This window comes from Apis florea, unplaced genomic scaffold (assembly GCF_048593485.1).
Source record: "Apis florea isolate Af1SG1 unplaced genomic scaffold, ASM4859348v1 contig_2293_pilon, whole genome shotgun sequence".
Lineage (NCBI taxonomy): Eukaryota > Metazoa > Arthropoda > Insecta > Hymenoptera > Apidae > Apis > Apis florea.
In genome coordinates, this window is record NW_028256554.1 from 3,990,335 (window position 1) to 4,004,761 (window position 14,427).

General features: G+C 29.5%; 1 protein-coding gene across 2 annotated transcripts in view; it reads left to right on the forward strand.

The window, feature by feature from the left end:
* The window catches only part of timeout (circadian regulator timeout), a 175,250-nt gene extending 166,048 nt beyond the window's left edge, over positions 1-9,202 (forward strand). Inside the window, exons 21-28 of one of the 2 annotated variants that reach the window (XM_086904052.1) lie at positions 3,359-3,458; positions 4,361-4,495; positions 6,960-7,166; positions 7,640-7,924; positions 8,069-8,164; positions 8,395-8,544; positions 8,689-8,793; positions 8,880-9,202. In XM_086904052.1, the coding sequence (XP_086760178.1) occupies positions 3,359-3,458; positions 4,361-4,495; positions 6,960-7,166; positions 7,640-7,924; positions 8,069-8,164; positions 8,395-8,544; positions 8,689-8,793; positions 8,880-9,106 (1,305 nt within the window). In that variant the 3' untranslated portion in view covers positions 9,107-9,202. The remainder of the gene's footprint in view (positions 1-3,358; positions 3,459-4,360; positions 4,496-6,959; positions 7,167-7,639; positions 7,925-8,068; positions 8,165-8,394; positions 8,545-8,688; positions 8,794-8,879) is intronic. The other variant, XM_086904051.1, reaches the window with a different exon arrangement.
* The last annotated feature ends 5,225 nt before the right edge of the window (positions 9,203-14,427 follow it).

Consider the following 14,427-nt stretch of genomic DNA (forward strand, 5'->3'; position numbering starts at 1 on the left):
CCATTACTCTTTTCAAACTTGTTTTATAAAGTTATTTAATATTTTCAACGAAAAGTATAAAATCTATATAGGAAAGTTTCCTTTTTTTTTTTTTTTTTATAGAATACTTTTCTCGTAATTCCAAAATCTTATTACATTTACAAATTTTTAAACAGCGTATAAATTCGTGCACGAACCATTTCGTTTGAATCCCATTGAAATTTCTCTCGTCACATCCACCATCCACGCGTTGTATTGTTCATTCTCGGCGAAAATTTGCGAACAATCGCACAATGTTGTGGAAGTTAAAGTGTCGCAAATGTTCCGCATTCCCAGCTAATAATTATATCGAGCCGAATCGAAACCGTTTCTGCGGTGAATGAATACTCTTTCCGCGAGATATAATATCCTTTCTTTCTCCAATTAATTATCGATAGTAGCCGATAAATTTCACATATATATGTGTCTACATAATCCATGTAAATCATGTTCAACAAACTCATCCCCCCTATCGCATATTTATTAACAAAAATACTTTAACAACTTTTCGAGTTTATTCACACAAACATATATATAATTTTAACGTGTTCAAAATGAAATTTTCGTCGGAAGAAAAAGAAAATTGTTCTCCACAATTGTTCTCCATGATTGAGCAACATTTTGCACGATCTGATCCCGGCGACGAAAAACTAATCGAATCTTTGAACGCGAGCCCCGTTTCTTGGAAAAGAAAATTGGCCGGATCTTCCTCCTTACACACTCGTGTTTGTCGAGAAGCCATCGGACAACAACGCGGCGGAACACGTTATACCGATAATCTTGAGACATCACCTGGTCTAAGACGGGCGAGGTAGTCGGGAGCACGTGCTGCAAAAGAGAAATAGTGGGGGGAAGTGGAGAGCGATGGGCGGAGGCGACGATATATCCGTTAAAACGGTATTACCCCACTTCGAAATCGACGATTAATCATAGGTGCGCGCAGCCGCCCCCCCCCCCTATGAGGAAAGGAGGCTGATTGCCCTCGCGCCATTGATTCGGGACAAACTTGGTTCAAGGGGTGGTTATTGATTTCTTGACGGATTCTTAACCATCTAGATCCCTCCACTACAGCTGCCGTTTGGGGAATTTAACGAGCGACTGTTTTGCCGCCTTGATGTATGCGCCGATCCCAACGGAGGGGAAAATTTGAGCAATTACTTACACCGCTGTTTAACGTTGAATATCGCGTTTATTCTTGATTCGTACGATATGTTCGATCGATTTAGCGAGTTACGAAGGCTGAATGTTCCGAATTGGAACGTGCGTGGACAATATAATTATCAAGATACTACGAATGTTCGTGCGATTTAAAATTCGTACGAACATACAATCATATTTTATTCTTGAAATATTTAATAAAAGCTATTCTTAAAATCTCAATTCTTTTTAAAAGATTTCTCTGCGCACGTCGAAATAATTTTTATTCAAATTTTATTTTACTTTTCATCTTAAATTTAACACCAGCCGACAAATTTCTTTTCCACGTAAAAAGGACTTCTCTCGAATCTTTCAGTCTCGCTGTAAAAAAAAAAATTCTACCTTTTTTTCTCTCTCTCCAAAGGTATTAATAAACCCTGCATCGATTTGATAAAAGCAACGTAACCGTGGGCGGTTGCAAAACAACGTAACCAGCTATTTATCGTGCAAATGAGGTTCCAGGGAGAGGAGAATGCTCGCCGTCTAATTCCTTGATCCTAAGCCGGTGTTTCCTAGCGAGGAGATAAAGGGGAGAAAAAATACGAGGGTCGTTTTCCAACGATTACGCCTCGAAAGCTGAAGGAGAAGAAGAGGGGTGGATCCTTGTCGGTGGATCCTAAATGGCCGTCGTATCGCGCGATTCTCTTCACCGACTAAATGAATGTCAAATGAACACCCTTGGCCTGATTCAGTTTTCAGGGGGCGAAGAGTATCCACGCGTGAAATTATTTAAATGAAACGCTTTCACGAGCCTAACCCACCCCTTTTCGTGAATTTCGTTCACAAATCGATAATGCGCCCTCCCATCCCCTTCCCGCTTTGTACACCGCCTCTTGCCGCTCGTTTTCTCCGCGTTTTCTCGTCCACGAAATTATGATAATTCTTCGAGATTGGTATACGCACGGTATTGGAGATTTGTAGAAGCAAGTTGGTAAACAGAATAGGAAAGGAATTCGTCGAATGATTATCGCAGCGTACGTTGAATTTTATTTTTTTGGATTTAAATTAAATTTAAACGATAAAATTAAATACGTTAAATAGTTGTCGAGTGTTGAGATTAAGATCGTTGTTTCTCTGAAACGAAGGTAAAGTTTTAAAGGACGACACGTGCGCGAATGTAATGCTTGTGAGTGGAATTTTTGAAATAATAAACGTCCCGTTAATATTCGGTTGACGAGATTTGGGGAAAGTTCGGATCTTTCGATTGCAGATCTCAGCTTTAACTAAAGTACAACATTTCTAGTAATTAATTTGATGTGAGATAAACTTTGGAGGGACTTCCCTGGAAGGAATTTGCCAGGGAATCAATAATATCCCGAGTAATTCAATCACCGGTTGCAGGGGGGTGAAACGGCAATCAATCTATTTTCTGCTAATAGCTAGGTATTCACTAAGAAGTAATTAATCATCAGATTTGTAAAATTTTGTAAAAATATAGGGGATAATTTACGTTCGAGTAAAAAATTTTACTTCTTCAAAGTTATTTGTTATCTAAATAATATTTTTTTTTTTATAATTTAAAATAATGAATATATTGTTATTGTAAAACATAGTTGAATGTAAGTGTATAAATATCTAGTGGTAATTGAACGTGGAAAACATGGAATGAAGTGTTTTTCATCGTTGCCTCGATTTCGAAGAATCATTAGATACATTTATACTCGATTGACTTTTATTATATTAATGAATTTATATGCACTTGATGTTGTACTTCAAAAATGTCGAAAAGTTTTATGAAGTGGAACGAAGAATACAAAAAAGAGAAAAAAAATAGTCAATCGTACAAATTCACGATATTTTAACAATCCGTCTCTTAAAAAAATTAATAAATAAAATATTATTTTTCTAATATTTTATCAAAAAAAAAAAAACCTTCTCAAAAGAATCTATTCCCGAAGAAGATGAGAAGTTTTTGGAAAAAAGATCTCCAAATGTAATTAACGAAAAAATAAAAAAATTCCTTGAAAGTTGTCTGAAACTAATTTTACAAAAATACATTACTTTCAAACTTTCCTCAAGTTCCAAGTAACCCAATACAAATCGTCACTTGACAACATCCAACAAAAATTTCCTTTTCGCGAAACTTTTTAAAAGAGATAAGATAACAAATTTAAAATATTCACGAAAGCAAAAATTGTTGCAGGCTGTACGAAGCGAAGTGCAAAAAAGGCTTCCAAAGGAATGGTCCGAACAAGAGATCGCTCAGCTCACCGAACTTTGGGAAGAATTAAAAAATGACGATGGTAATTCTTTAAAAGAAAAAATGATTGCAAAGTTTTTATCTACGAAACCGAAACGAAGAATATATTTCACACCACAATGTTGATTAGTTTTTATCCTTTTGCGCATCACGTGTATACTCCTTTTTAACGCTCAAATTTTTCATAAAATTAACGATGGACAGAAACGAGGTGTAATCCGAATCAGGAATGATCGATGCTCGCCGGATGACCGCGTCTTGAAACAGTCAAAGAATTCAGCGGATGCTCGTTCGAGAATTCATTAGCACCCGATGACGATTCCCGAAATTTAATTAAGCGGCGAAGATCGGGTGACGACCGGCTGCTGCAATAATTCGAATTCCGTCTGAACGGCGGAAGAATAATATCCTTACGGGACAGGAAGATTTTCAGAAAGTCTTGTAAAACTTGCTTCATTCTCGCGAGCTGACCCCGCTTTCCATGATTTTAATACTGGCAATTATTCTCACCCCATTTCTCTATCCTCGACGAAAATTCTCCCGAAAACTGCGATATCAACTTCGCCACTTTTCCTTCGAAACTTTGATAATATCATTTTTACTTCAAAACACGATTCTCGTTCGTACGAAATTGTCGGGTTCCGTTTAACGAGATATCAAGTTTCAATTTTTCCCTACAATTTCCCTTTGCAATTGTAACTCCCTCTTCTTCCGATATTTCTTCCTTTCATTTTTAATTTGCTCTATCAATTAACACAAAGTGTCAGTAGTAATAGTAGTAGTAGAGAAAAAAGAAGAATTGGAAAATATCGTTTTAAATCTGCCATCGAAACTCTTTCCTCGCATCTTATCGATGCACGGATTCCATTTAATTTCCAACTGCCCGTCCAATTTCATCTTCTTGAATTAATACCGATACCGATTTACCGTTGTTGTGTACAACAGATCCCGTGGACCTGATCTTCAATGGGCTGACAATAAAGCGGCCGAAGCCAAAGATCAAGGAGAAGCTTTTGGAATTAGGATTGGCCACGGATCGCAAGGATCTTCGCAAAAAGCGATCGAGAAAAAGCAACCACGGTGAGTGCGTTCATTCTCTCTCTCTCTCTCCTTTCCCTTCACTTTCCCGCAAACCTCCTCTTTGCCCTCAGCCTTTTCTCCGGGTCTCGAGCGGCTCTGAAGCACCCCTTGTTCCGGCCAATCCTATCCCATTCCATTCGCATCTGTCTTTCTTACCGCCCTTCCGCGACTATTCCCATTCGATCAGTCTTTTCTGCTAACACGATTGCGTCCGACCGCGTGCGATTGAACTCGGTTTTTGGGAGGAGGCGACACTTGACGCGAGCTGAATTAAAGAAAGTGAACTGGTTGTGGGATTAGGATAAATATGGGGAGGGAAGAAGCGATGAGATCAATTTGGACAGGGATTCCTTCCGAACCCTCGCTTATGATGATCGAGCAATATTTTTTTTCTATCGAATAACTCGCCGGACTACGACTTGTTTGTCCTCCGCAAGATTGATTGATTAATCCAATCCCTTCTGGGAGCATCATGAGACGACAATTTATTGTTAAGCGAAGTAAAATATTAAACGATGCTTCGAGTTTTTTTTGTTCTTGTTTCGTCAAAAGATTCTGTAACGAAGAATTCTTGGATAGATTTTAATTTTAAAGAAAATTAAATGTACACACGTGTGTGTCGATATATCGAGAGGTTTGTTATATAGTTATATTTGGTATATAGATTTTTTTTTTTTTTTAAGGAAATAAATGATAAGTGGAAAAGTCGACACGTAAAAATATCGAGATTTATTTGTTAAATTGTAAATCGAGGCTCGATGAATATTTACGGACCTGATCGAAATTTGAACCACGCTTGTTAATGATTTAAATAACTGATAGAATAAATATTTACCGAAATGAAAACGGACCACGTCATTATCACTTATAACACCAAAGTGACCATAGATTCGACCAACAGTTCTACGAGTAATGTGTACGCAGAAGATACGACGGTTGGAATAATATTTGCGCTCCTAGTTGGACGTTATGCACGAGCTTGCTACCGGTTCATGGTTGGATCGTAGCTGAATACAAATCCCGTTATTTAATATCGAAAAACGGGGATTCCAGACGTACGTGTAGCCTTCCCACTTCTGTGCCAATATCACTCTTCCCTCGCTCCCATTATACCGCCAGGAATTTCATATTTTTATCATTGTTATTGTTTTTCTCTATCCCGTTTCCTTTCTTATTTGTATTCAATGCGCCCTCATAGATCGTGTCGTAGATATACCTTGAGGTTAGCAGAGGCGAGGAATAAAAACTTTTGTCTCGGCTTACGATACCATTGAAACAACCATTTTCCTCGATGCTTTAAATTCGCGAAATGAATGGTATCACCCGACCCCGATATATTCGTGGATGCAATGGATCCCAGGCTGTTTATATAAAAGTGTGAAATTCGAAATGAAAGATCGAGAATTGCTTCGAATATTTTTTTGCTTATTTTTAAGTAGAGGAAATCGCGTTAATTCCAACAGCAACTTTCACTTTCAACGCAGTGCACCATTAATGAAGGATAAATATTGGAATTCTCAAAAGTTTCAGTCTTTCGAGAGTATTTTTCGTAAATGGATATTGAGAGTGACTATTCGACAGAAATGTTCACTTTGAAGGAAATTATCGAGCGAAATTTTCAAGAGTATCATTCTCAGGCGTAATATTCTAGGTATATATTTGAGAATGAAATTTTTCAAAGAGAATTTTTCGTAAATCCAACAACTTTCGCTCTCGATGCAATATCCATTAACGAAAAATAATTATTGAGAAAAAATTTCGAAATTTTTACAAGTGGACACTGCGTCGAGAGTAACTCGACTTCCACTCTCAACGCGGAATCCAATTCTCGAAAAATAATTTTTAAGAACAATTCGATAATCTTTTATTTTTTTTTCTCTTTCTATTTCTTTCCACGTGATTCTGCTTTATCTACGATATTAGACATCGATTCATCTACTAATTCTATGTTATTAATTTTGCTATCGATTCGACAGACGATCGAAATTTCTTAGAAGCTTCGCTAATGTTAATGAAGTTCGCCGGAAATTTGAAGTTTCGAAGTTTGAAAATTGCCAAGTTGCATGCAAGAGCATTCTTCTTTTTCTTATTGGTAATGCAATATACATGTAAATTCTGATTTCTTACTGGAAGTTTTTTCGAAAATTTATGGGTATACATGCTGACATTTACGGATAAGGAGAAATTTGAAGAGTTCTTTCAGTTTCAATTTGAAGCTCAAAGTAAAATAATTTCCAATAATTTTCGTTTTTGATTTTGAATTAAAATTCTATCGCTTTTTCGTTTCAAAAAAAAAAAAAAGAATTGAAACAAATAATTTATTAATAACCCAACACTATTATTTATACTTTCGTACACGCGTATGTATCTAAAATATGTATTTTTCTCGCAACAATTAGTATCGAGAAAAATCTATATGAAAAAAAAAAGTTTATATATCCATTTCCCATTACTTTGTAAAAAGGTAAATCGTCGTGGGAAACGGAGTCTGTCAGTAATTCCGACGAGGATAAAAGCAGCGACGAAGAAGCTGGGAAATCCTCGAGCAATAAGAACACGGCTCCCAATAAACCGAGGAACAAGGGAACGAAGAAAAATGCGAAGAAACAGACAACGATGGTTTACACGGATGTACAATTATCTGGACTCTTGAAAGATGTCATCGAAAGAAGTAAGTAACGTTATATCATTCCCCCTTTTGCCACTTTTTCGCGATCAATTTTAGTGATTTATGAGAATAAAATTCGCGGTACCTATTTCGAATATTGTTACACTCTCTTTCCTTCGTACGTTATTTTTTTTTTCTCTTTTTTATGCCTGACAAATATCTTCCGAGAGTCGTAGAACAGCGGAACAATTCGCAGTTCGAAAGAAAAAGAAGGAAAAATGGGAAATGTGACGCTTTGTCAAAGAATAAATGTAGCAAATTCGTGTGCTTTGCATCACGAGATGCAGGATTTTTACAAAGTCAAATTTTTACAAAATCCTAATTCTTTCGCTTTTTGTTAAATGCTTTTAAAAATTATATGCAGTGTTTCTATTTATTAATATAAATATTTCATAGTGCAACGTGGAGATATATCATGAATGCAGGGATTCTTTTATGAAAAAAAAAGGTAATAACAGATCTTTTTGATAAATCAGATATGAGCGAGGCTCTGGAATGGATCAAGGAATCCCTACTGGATGTCCTGGACGATCGAGACGAGGAAAGCTCCGAAGGTATCCCTTTAGTCCCGCTGACAGATTATTCGTCGGCTGCGATGGATTCACCGAGCTTTCAGAAGCTTATTCGGGCTATGGGATTCACACCTCCTGCTGATGAACAAGAATCTTATTGGCGCATACCATCTAATATGCTTAGCTCCATGATTCAGAAACGATGTAATCTTATTGATGCTGCATTGGCAGGAAACTTCTCTGTTGAAGGTAATCCTTTTTTTTTTTTTTTTCATATATATATATAAATGAGAATACTTTTGATTTATAATATATAAATATATGTGTGTATGTATAAAAATTAATGAAAATTTTTATTTTTCATATTCTTTCATATTTTATAAATAACATCAGAAGAGAAGTCACAGAAAAGAAAGGAATCTGATGAAGATAGTGAAAGCAATGATGATGACGTTCTTGAAAATATTAAAAAATATTTCAGTTCCAGAGGTACGTATAAATCGTATAAATTTATTTTTAGCGTTGCATACTATGAATAATTCGTCCCATTCAATAAAAATAATATTATGTATTAATAAATTCACCTGTAACAATTTTGTCGCTCGCGCTTATAACAATTCTGTCTCTGAAGAACACTAGACAGGTATCTAACATTGTTAAAATATTGTTGAAAAGAAATTAATTAAGAAAAAAATCTAAAACTTTCGTTTACTCATTAGCAGAGCCACAGCTATCGACTTCTTGCGAGCCTGGTATTGAAATCAATGACCATTCTGTACCATTGAAAAGCTCCGCAGCTCTCTCTACATCGATCGAACGCGTTGATACAGAAATGGAAGAAGCAGATGTAGGAAACTCGAAAAAAGTCGGTACGTTTTAGCAGAGTCAGCTACATATTCTTTAATTCAAGGCTAATCAAGTATTTTGAAATTTATCGTCGGAAAAATGTGTTTAACAATTTTTCGATATCTTTATCAAGCTAAATAAAAAGCAATAATCTTTAACAATTATAGAAAATCCAGAACCTGAAAGAAGAAAATCTAGTGGTCGTATTAACTTACTTGTTGATTCATCTGATTCTGAATTGGAAACAGAAATTAAATCTGTTAATGCTGAAGGTAAATAAAAAAGTAACATTTATGTTAAATAAAGATTATATTAAAAACATAATTTTATTTTATTTTTGTAACTCAAATTTACATAGACGAAGAAAAGAGACGTCGATCCGATGAGTTTGAAAAAGAAAATGAAACTGTGAAAAAACGTCGTTTATTGGATAGCGATGAAGAAAATGAATCATTAATGTCTCAAAATACCGAACAGAAACGAATAAAAATGATTATTAGTGACGATGAAGAAGAGCAATCAGCGTCAGAGCAACGTAAAAAACAAAAATCGTCTCGTATAATCATTAGCGACGATGAAGATTAATTGAAGAAAAAAATTGTGTCAAAATTTATATTTGATTATAATTACTATATGTTTGTATAAATTGTGAAATATATATTTCTTCTTCTCTTTGACAAAGATTTTATTATATTCTATTATTAATGCATGTAATATAAAGTATAATTTTAGTGACCAAAATACCAAGAAATTAATAATATAATCCTATTTCTTAAATTTACAAAAAAAAAAAAAATGATTTCAAAATCTTTGAACAAAGACAATGTATCAAGAATTTATATAAAAAGACTGCAATAAATTTAAAAAGATTAAATTCAATCTTAAATACTCAAGAAAAAAACATATAGAAATTAAGTGGAATGGATTCTATTAAGATTTTTAATCAATAAGTTCAATAATGATACAATACATTAATTAGAAACATTTTTTCTACTATGAATTTCTATATTAGAGATGGAGAAAAAGAGCAAGTTAGTGAAACAAAGATAGAAATAATATAAAAATATTCAAACTAATACTATTTTCAAATTTCCATAAATGAAATACAGAAAAAGAGGATAATAAATAATAGAAATAAGAAGAGAATTGAATAGTAACGCCATCTCCTAAGTATCAAAGTACCTAAATTTATAACTAGTAAGCCTAGAAAACTTTTTCCCCAATATCGCCACTATTAATGTATCGATTTTTATACTAACCATTCCATACTCGTGTTTTATTTTTACGTTATAATATACAACAATATAGACTCCTAGTTTCTTTTAGGGAGGAGAAGCTAGGAATAGAGAAAACAATTTGCAAGTTACTAGGGTTATTTTAAAGCATGATGAATGAACTATTAACTCCATCTATTGATATTTTTCTAAAGACACTATTAGTTCTAAAAAATAATAAATGGCGCTGATTCTCAATTCTTAAGTTATGAGTATTAATTGTGAAAGAATCAACAATAAAATAGGAATCATAATTCTACAGCCTAACCATACATCTACAATGTGAAAAATATATTGTGTATGATCACTAACTCGTTAACCACTGATAAACATTTATAAATTCTAATCATTATACCTATTGCCTTATTTTCACACTTAGATAAAATCAAGGCAATAAACACAAAAAAAGTTAAATTTGAAAATTCTAAATTAAATTATTTTTTCTTTAATATTTGATTTTAAAAATTTAATGAATTTATTAATTTAAGCAATGAAATTTTAATATTAGACAAAGAAACAAAAATTTAATAAAGAATAAGAAATTTATTTATAATAAAAAAAAAAAAGCTAAATGAAACTAAATTTAAAACTGAATGAAAAATAAAATAATTACATATAAAATAAAATATTTACATATTTTCGAAAAATAAAAAAGAAATGTTCAAAATGTTTTGCTTTGATTTTAAAATTTATCTATAATTGAATGATAATCAAAATGCATGTGACTTACCATTAGATGCGAAGATGGTTATTATCATCATGAATGCAGAAGTCATCAAAGAGTCTGTAACAAAAAGGATATAAATGATATAATTAAAATATAGATTGTTTAAAAAAAAAATTCTTGACTATATAATATAAAATATAATAATAATAAAAATTAAAATTTTATTGAACTTGAATAAAAATTGAAATTTTAATCAAAAATCTCAAAATTTAAAAATTAAAAATCTAATAATTTTAAAAAGATAGAAGAAGAAGAATTTAAATAAAGAATAAAAGATAGTTACCTCTCAGTGATGGATGACACCATTATCCTTTTGAGAAAAACACTGACTCTAATATATACCCGAAATAGATATTTAAAAAACACAAAAGATTATATAATGATCGTTTATAGTTATAATCGGCGGATAAACACTGACTCTAATTTCGCGTTATCCATTAAGGATTTAAAAAAACTTTTACGAAAACAAATACAAAAATAAATTCTATTGATCGCATTTTGCACGGTTATAAAAATTTCTTAAAATCTATTAGAAAGAAATGAGATAAAAAAAATTTTAGATTATAAGATGTGTAAATTACAAATATCCAAAATTTTTTACAAAATAATTAAAATTCTGCAGCATGACAGTAATATGACAAAAAAAAATAATATAAGCAAATTAGAAAAAATATTGAAAAAAAAATTAATGTAATTCTTAATTTGGCATTAGTTTCCAAAAATCTTTTTAATATAATATTTTTAACACAATTTTTTTAATGTAATACAATCTTTTAATATATTTTTAATTAAGATATTATGAAAATCAATGCCAATTACTAAGTTTCACCAACGACAAAACACATTAAAAAATATAACAAAAAATAAATTAAAATTTAATTATATTACATTATAAAAAAAATGAATAAATAAATATAAATATGATGAAAATATTAAACTAACTTAAAATATTAAACTAACTTAAAAAATAGAAATAAAAAATTAATAAAAAAAAATTTAATAAAAAATTATAAATAAACAAATAAATGAAAATAGAAATATAAATTAATAAATATGTATACAAATAACTAAAAAAATAAATAAGTCAAAAAATAAATATTAAAAAAAAAATTAAAAAATAAATAAATATTAATTAAAAATAAAATAAATAAATAATAAATATATATATATATATATAATATATTTATAATAATATTAAATATCCATATAAAATAAATTTTATAATATAAAATAAAAATTGTTATAAAATATTTTATAAATAATTGAAAATTATTCTTAATGTTATAAAAATTTAAATTTATAATATAATATCGATCCTTTCTCCACAAAAGTTCATTACGAAATGATTATACTCTCGTCTCCTACCTTTTATTTATAGACAATCGAGACAACCGAAACTCGACGAAAATATACGTTCTTTGACGATTGTTAGAAATTAACTTTTCGAATATATTAATCAATGATTTAGCAATTTTTAGTTTGTTATTGTTAATTAATACATATAAAAATTTATTATGATTGTAAATGTAATAATTAATGTACATTTTTATAAACTAATTTCGAAATTTCGAATTGTTTTATTAATAATTTCGAATTATAACTATATTAAAATATTTTAATTTATTTTAGAATTATAAAATAATTATACTAGTTATTAATAATTTATATATTTTTTAATTTCTATATTTTCTTTAATAATATATATATATATATATATATTTCATTTATTATAAAAATTTATTATAAAAAATTGTATTTATATTTCTATATTATTTTTGTATTTCTTTCTATTTATTAAATAGGACTTACCTTGACAATCGAATAATAATTTGTCTAAATAAAAATCAAAATCACAAAACAAATGTATAAAGAAATTATATTAAAGTATAAAGCAACAAGTGAATTCAAATTTTAATTTAACAAAACACGAACTACTGATAACCTCAATGATCGATGGAAAAAGCACAAATTCAAAGCACTAATTAATTTCATTATTACAATAATAAATGGATTATTAAATAAACAAAATTTATAGCAATTTATAAATTTGAAATTGAAACGGAATATAAGTAAAATCACTCACTACGTAGACAAATTTCCGACGTTGCCTATTATACGTTGTCACGATGACGGTCAAATCGATTATCGATTTATCGATTATTTATTAATTTATTTATTTGTTTAGAGATTTATAAATAAATAAATTGATACATAGTTAAATGAATAAAACAAAGAGATTTAAAAAAAGTTCTTTAAATAAAGAATTAAATAAATTAATAAATTTATAAATAATCGATAAATTGATAATCGATATGTGAATTAATATATAAATAAAATAATATAAAAATATAAAAATCAAACAAATAATAAATTAAAAATATATAATATATTAATATATTAATAGTCTATTTCTAATATACTTTTAATTAAAATAATTAAAATATGTTATGCAATATTTTAATTTTCTGTACGATTTCGATTGTAGAATTGGCTTACAATATTAGCCAATCAGAGAGCTGTTAGATGAATTATGGTGTGCAGCATCTCCTGTAGAAAGTTATTCTAACAGTAAGTATAAGTAACTAGTTTTAGTGATTTGACTGTGCAATAATTCTATTCATATTTTTCGATTCTACTTATTACTCTTATTGAATTTATAAATTACTATCAAATAAATAATAAATTATTATTTTATAATTTATTTAATAATCTATTTATCATTGAAATTAATTAATATTTTAAGTGTTTCTGTGTGTTTTTCCTACTGATCATTGAGGTTACCGGTAGTTTGTGTTTTATTGAATCGAAATTTGAATTCACTTGCTTTATTTTAATATAATTTAATATAATTTATATTTATATTTTGCGGTTTTGATTTTCATTTGGATAAATTATCATTCAATTATTGGAATAACTTCGAAGGAAAAATAATTATAATACAAATGCCATTTCTAATTAATGATTTTGATTTTATTTCTTTTAACAAAGATAGATTTAGATTTAAAATAGTTTTCTATATTTTTTTATCCATATTAAAATAAATATACGAACTCAACTTTATTTTATCAAATTAAATTATATTAATAATACATATGTGTTTCTAATATACATATTGCCTATGTATGTGTATGTACAATGTGTATTACGTAAGTATTCACATATTTATATATATTTTTCTCTTTTTATATATTATATATTATTATATTAATTAATTATTTATTATTATATATATATATATTCAAAGTCGATAACATTTTTTTTTATAATATAGTCTAAATAATTGAAGATTGCATCATTCAATATATTTCGATTTGTTGCTGAACCATCGAATATCTCTCTAGTCCGTGATTCGATAATCGAAATTGTGACGCAGCATTGTGTCACTGTACTCGATATTTGCAATGTAGTTTTATTCTTCCTTGAGATTGTGATTTATTTTCTGTGTAATACGTAAGTATTTACATATTTTCTTCCATAGTTATATATTATTTATCACTCGTATTATCATTTAATCAATATTTATCACATAATTAATAATCTTTTGAGTGCTAAATTATTTCTTTTTTTCATTTTTTTAACCGTTTTCAATTATGACTTTTATATTATGACTTTTTAAGATGGAATTTGTGCTTAATTATTGTTTTATTTTAATATGATTAATTAATTTTATATATTTTATTTAAAAATTCTTATTTTCTTTTATAGATTATTACTAGATAATTATTTGGATCAATTTTAAAGGTGGCAAGAATGAAAGGTAAGATAAAGAGTTTCCAATATGGATTCCATTTAACTTTTTCAAAGAAAAATTTAATATTTTGCTTAAATATTATATATATTATTCTATTCTTATTCTATTCTTGTTTTTATATAACATATTTCATTATTTCAAGATATATTTATAT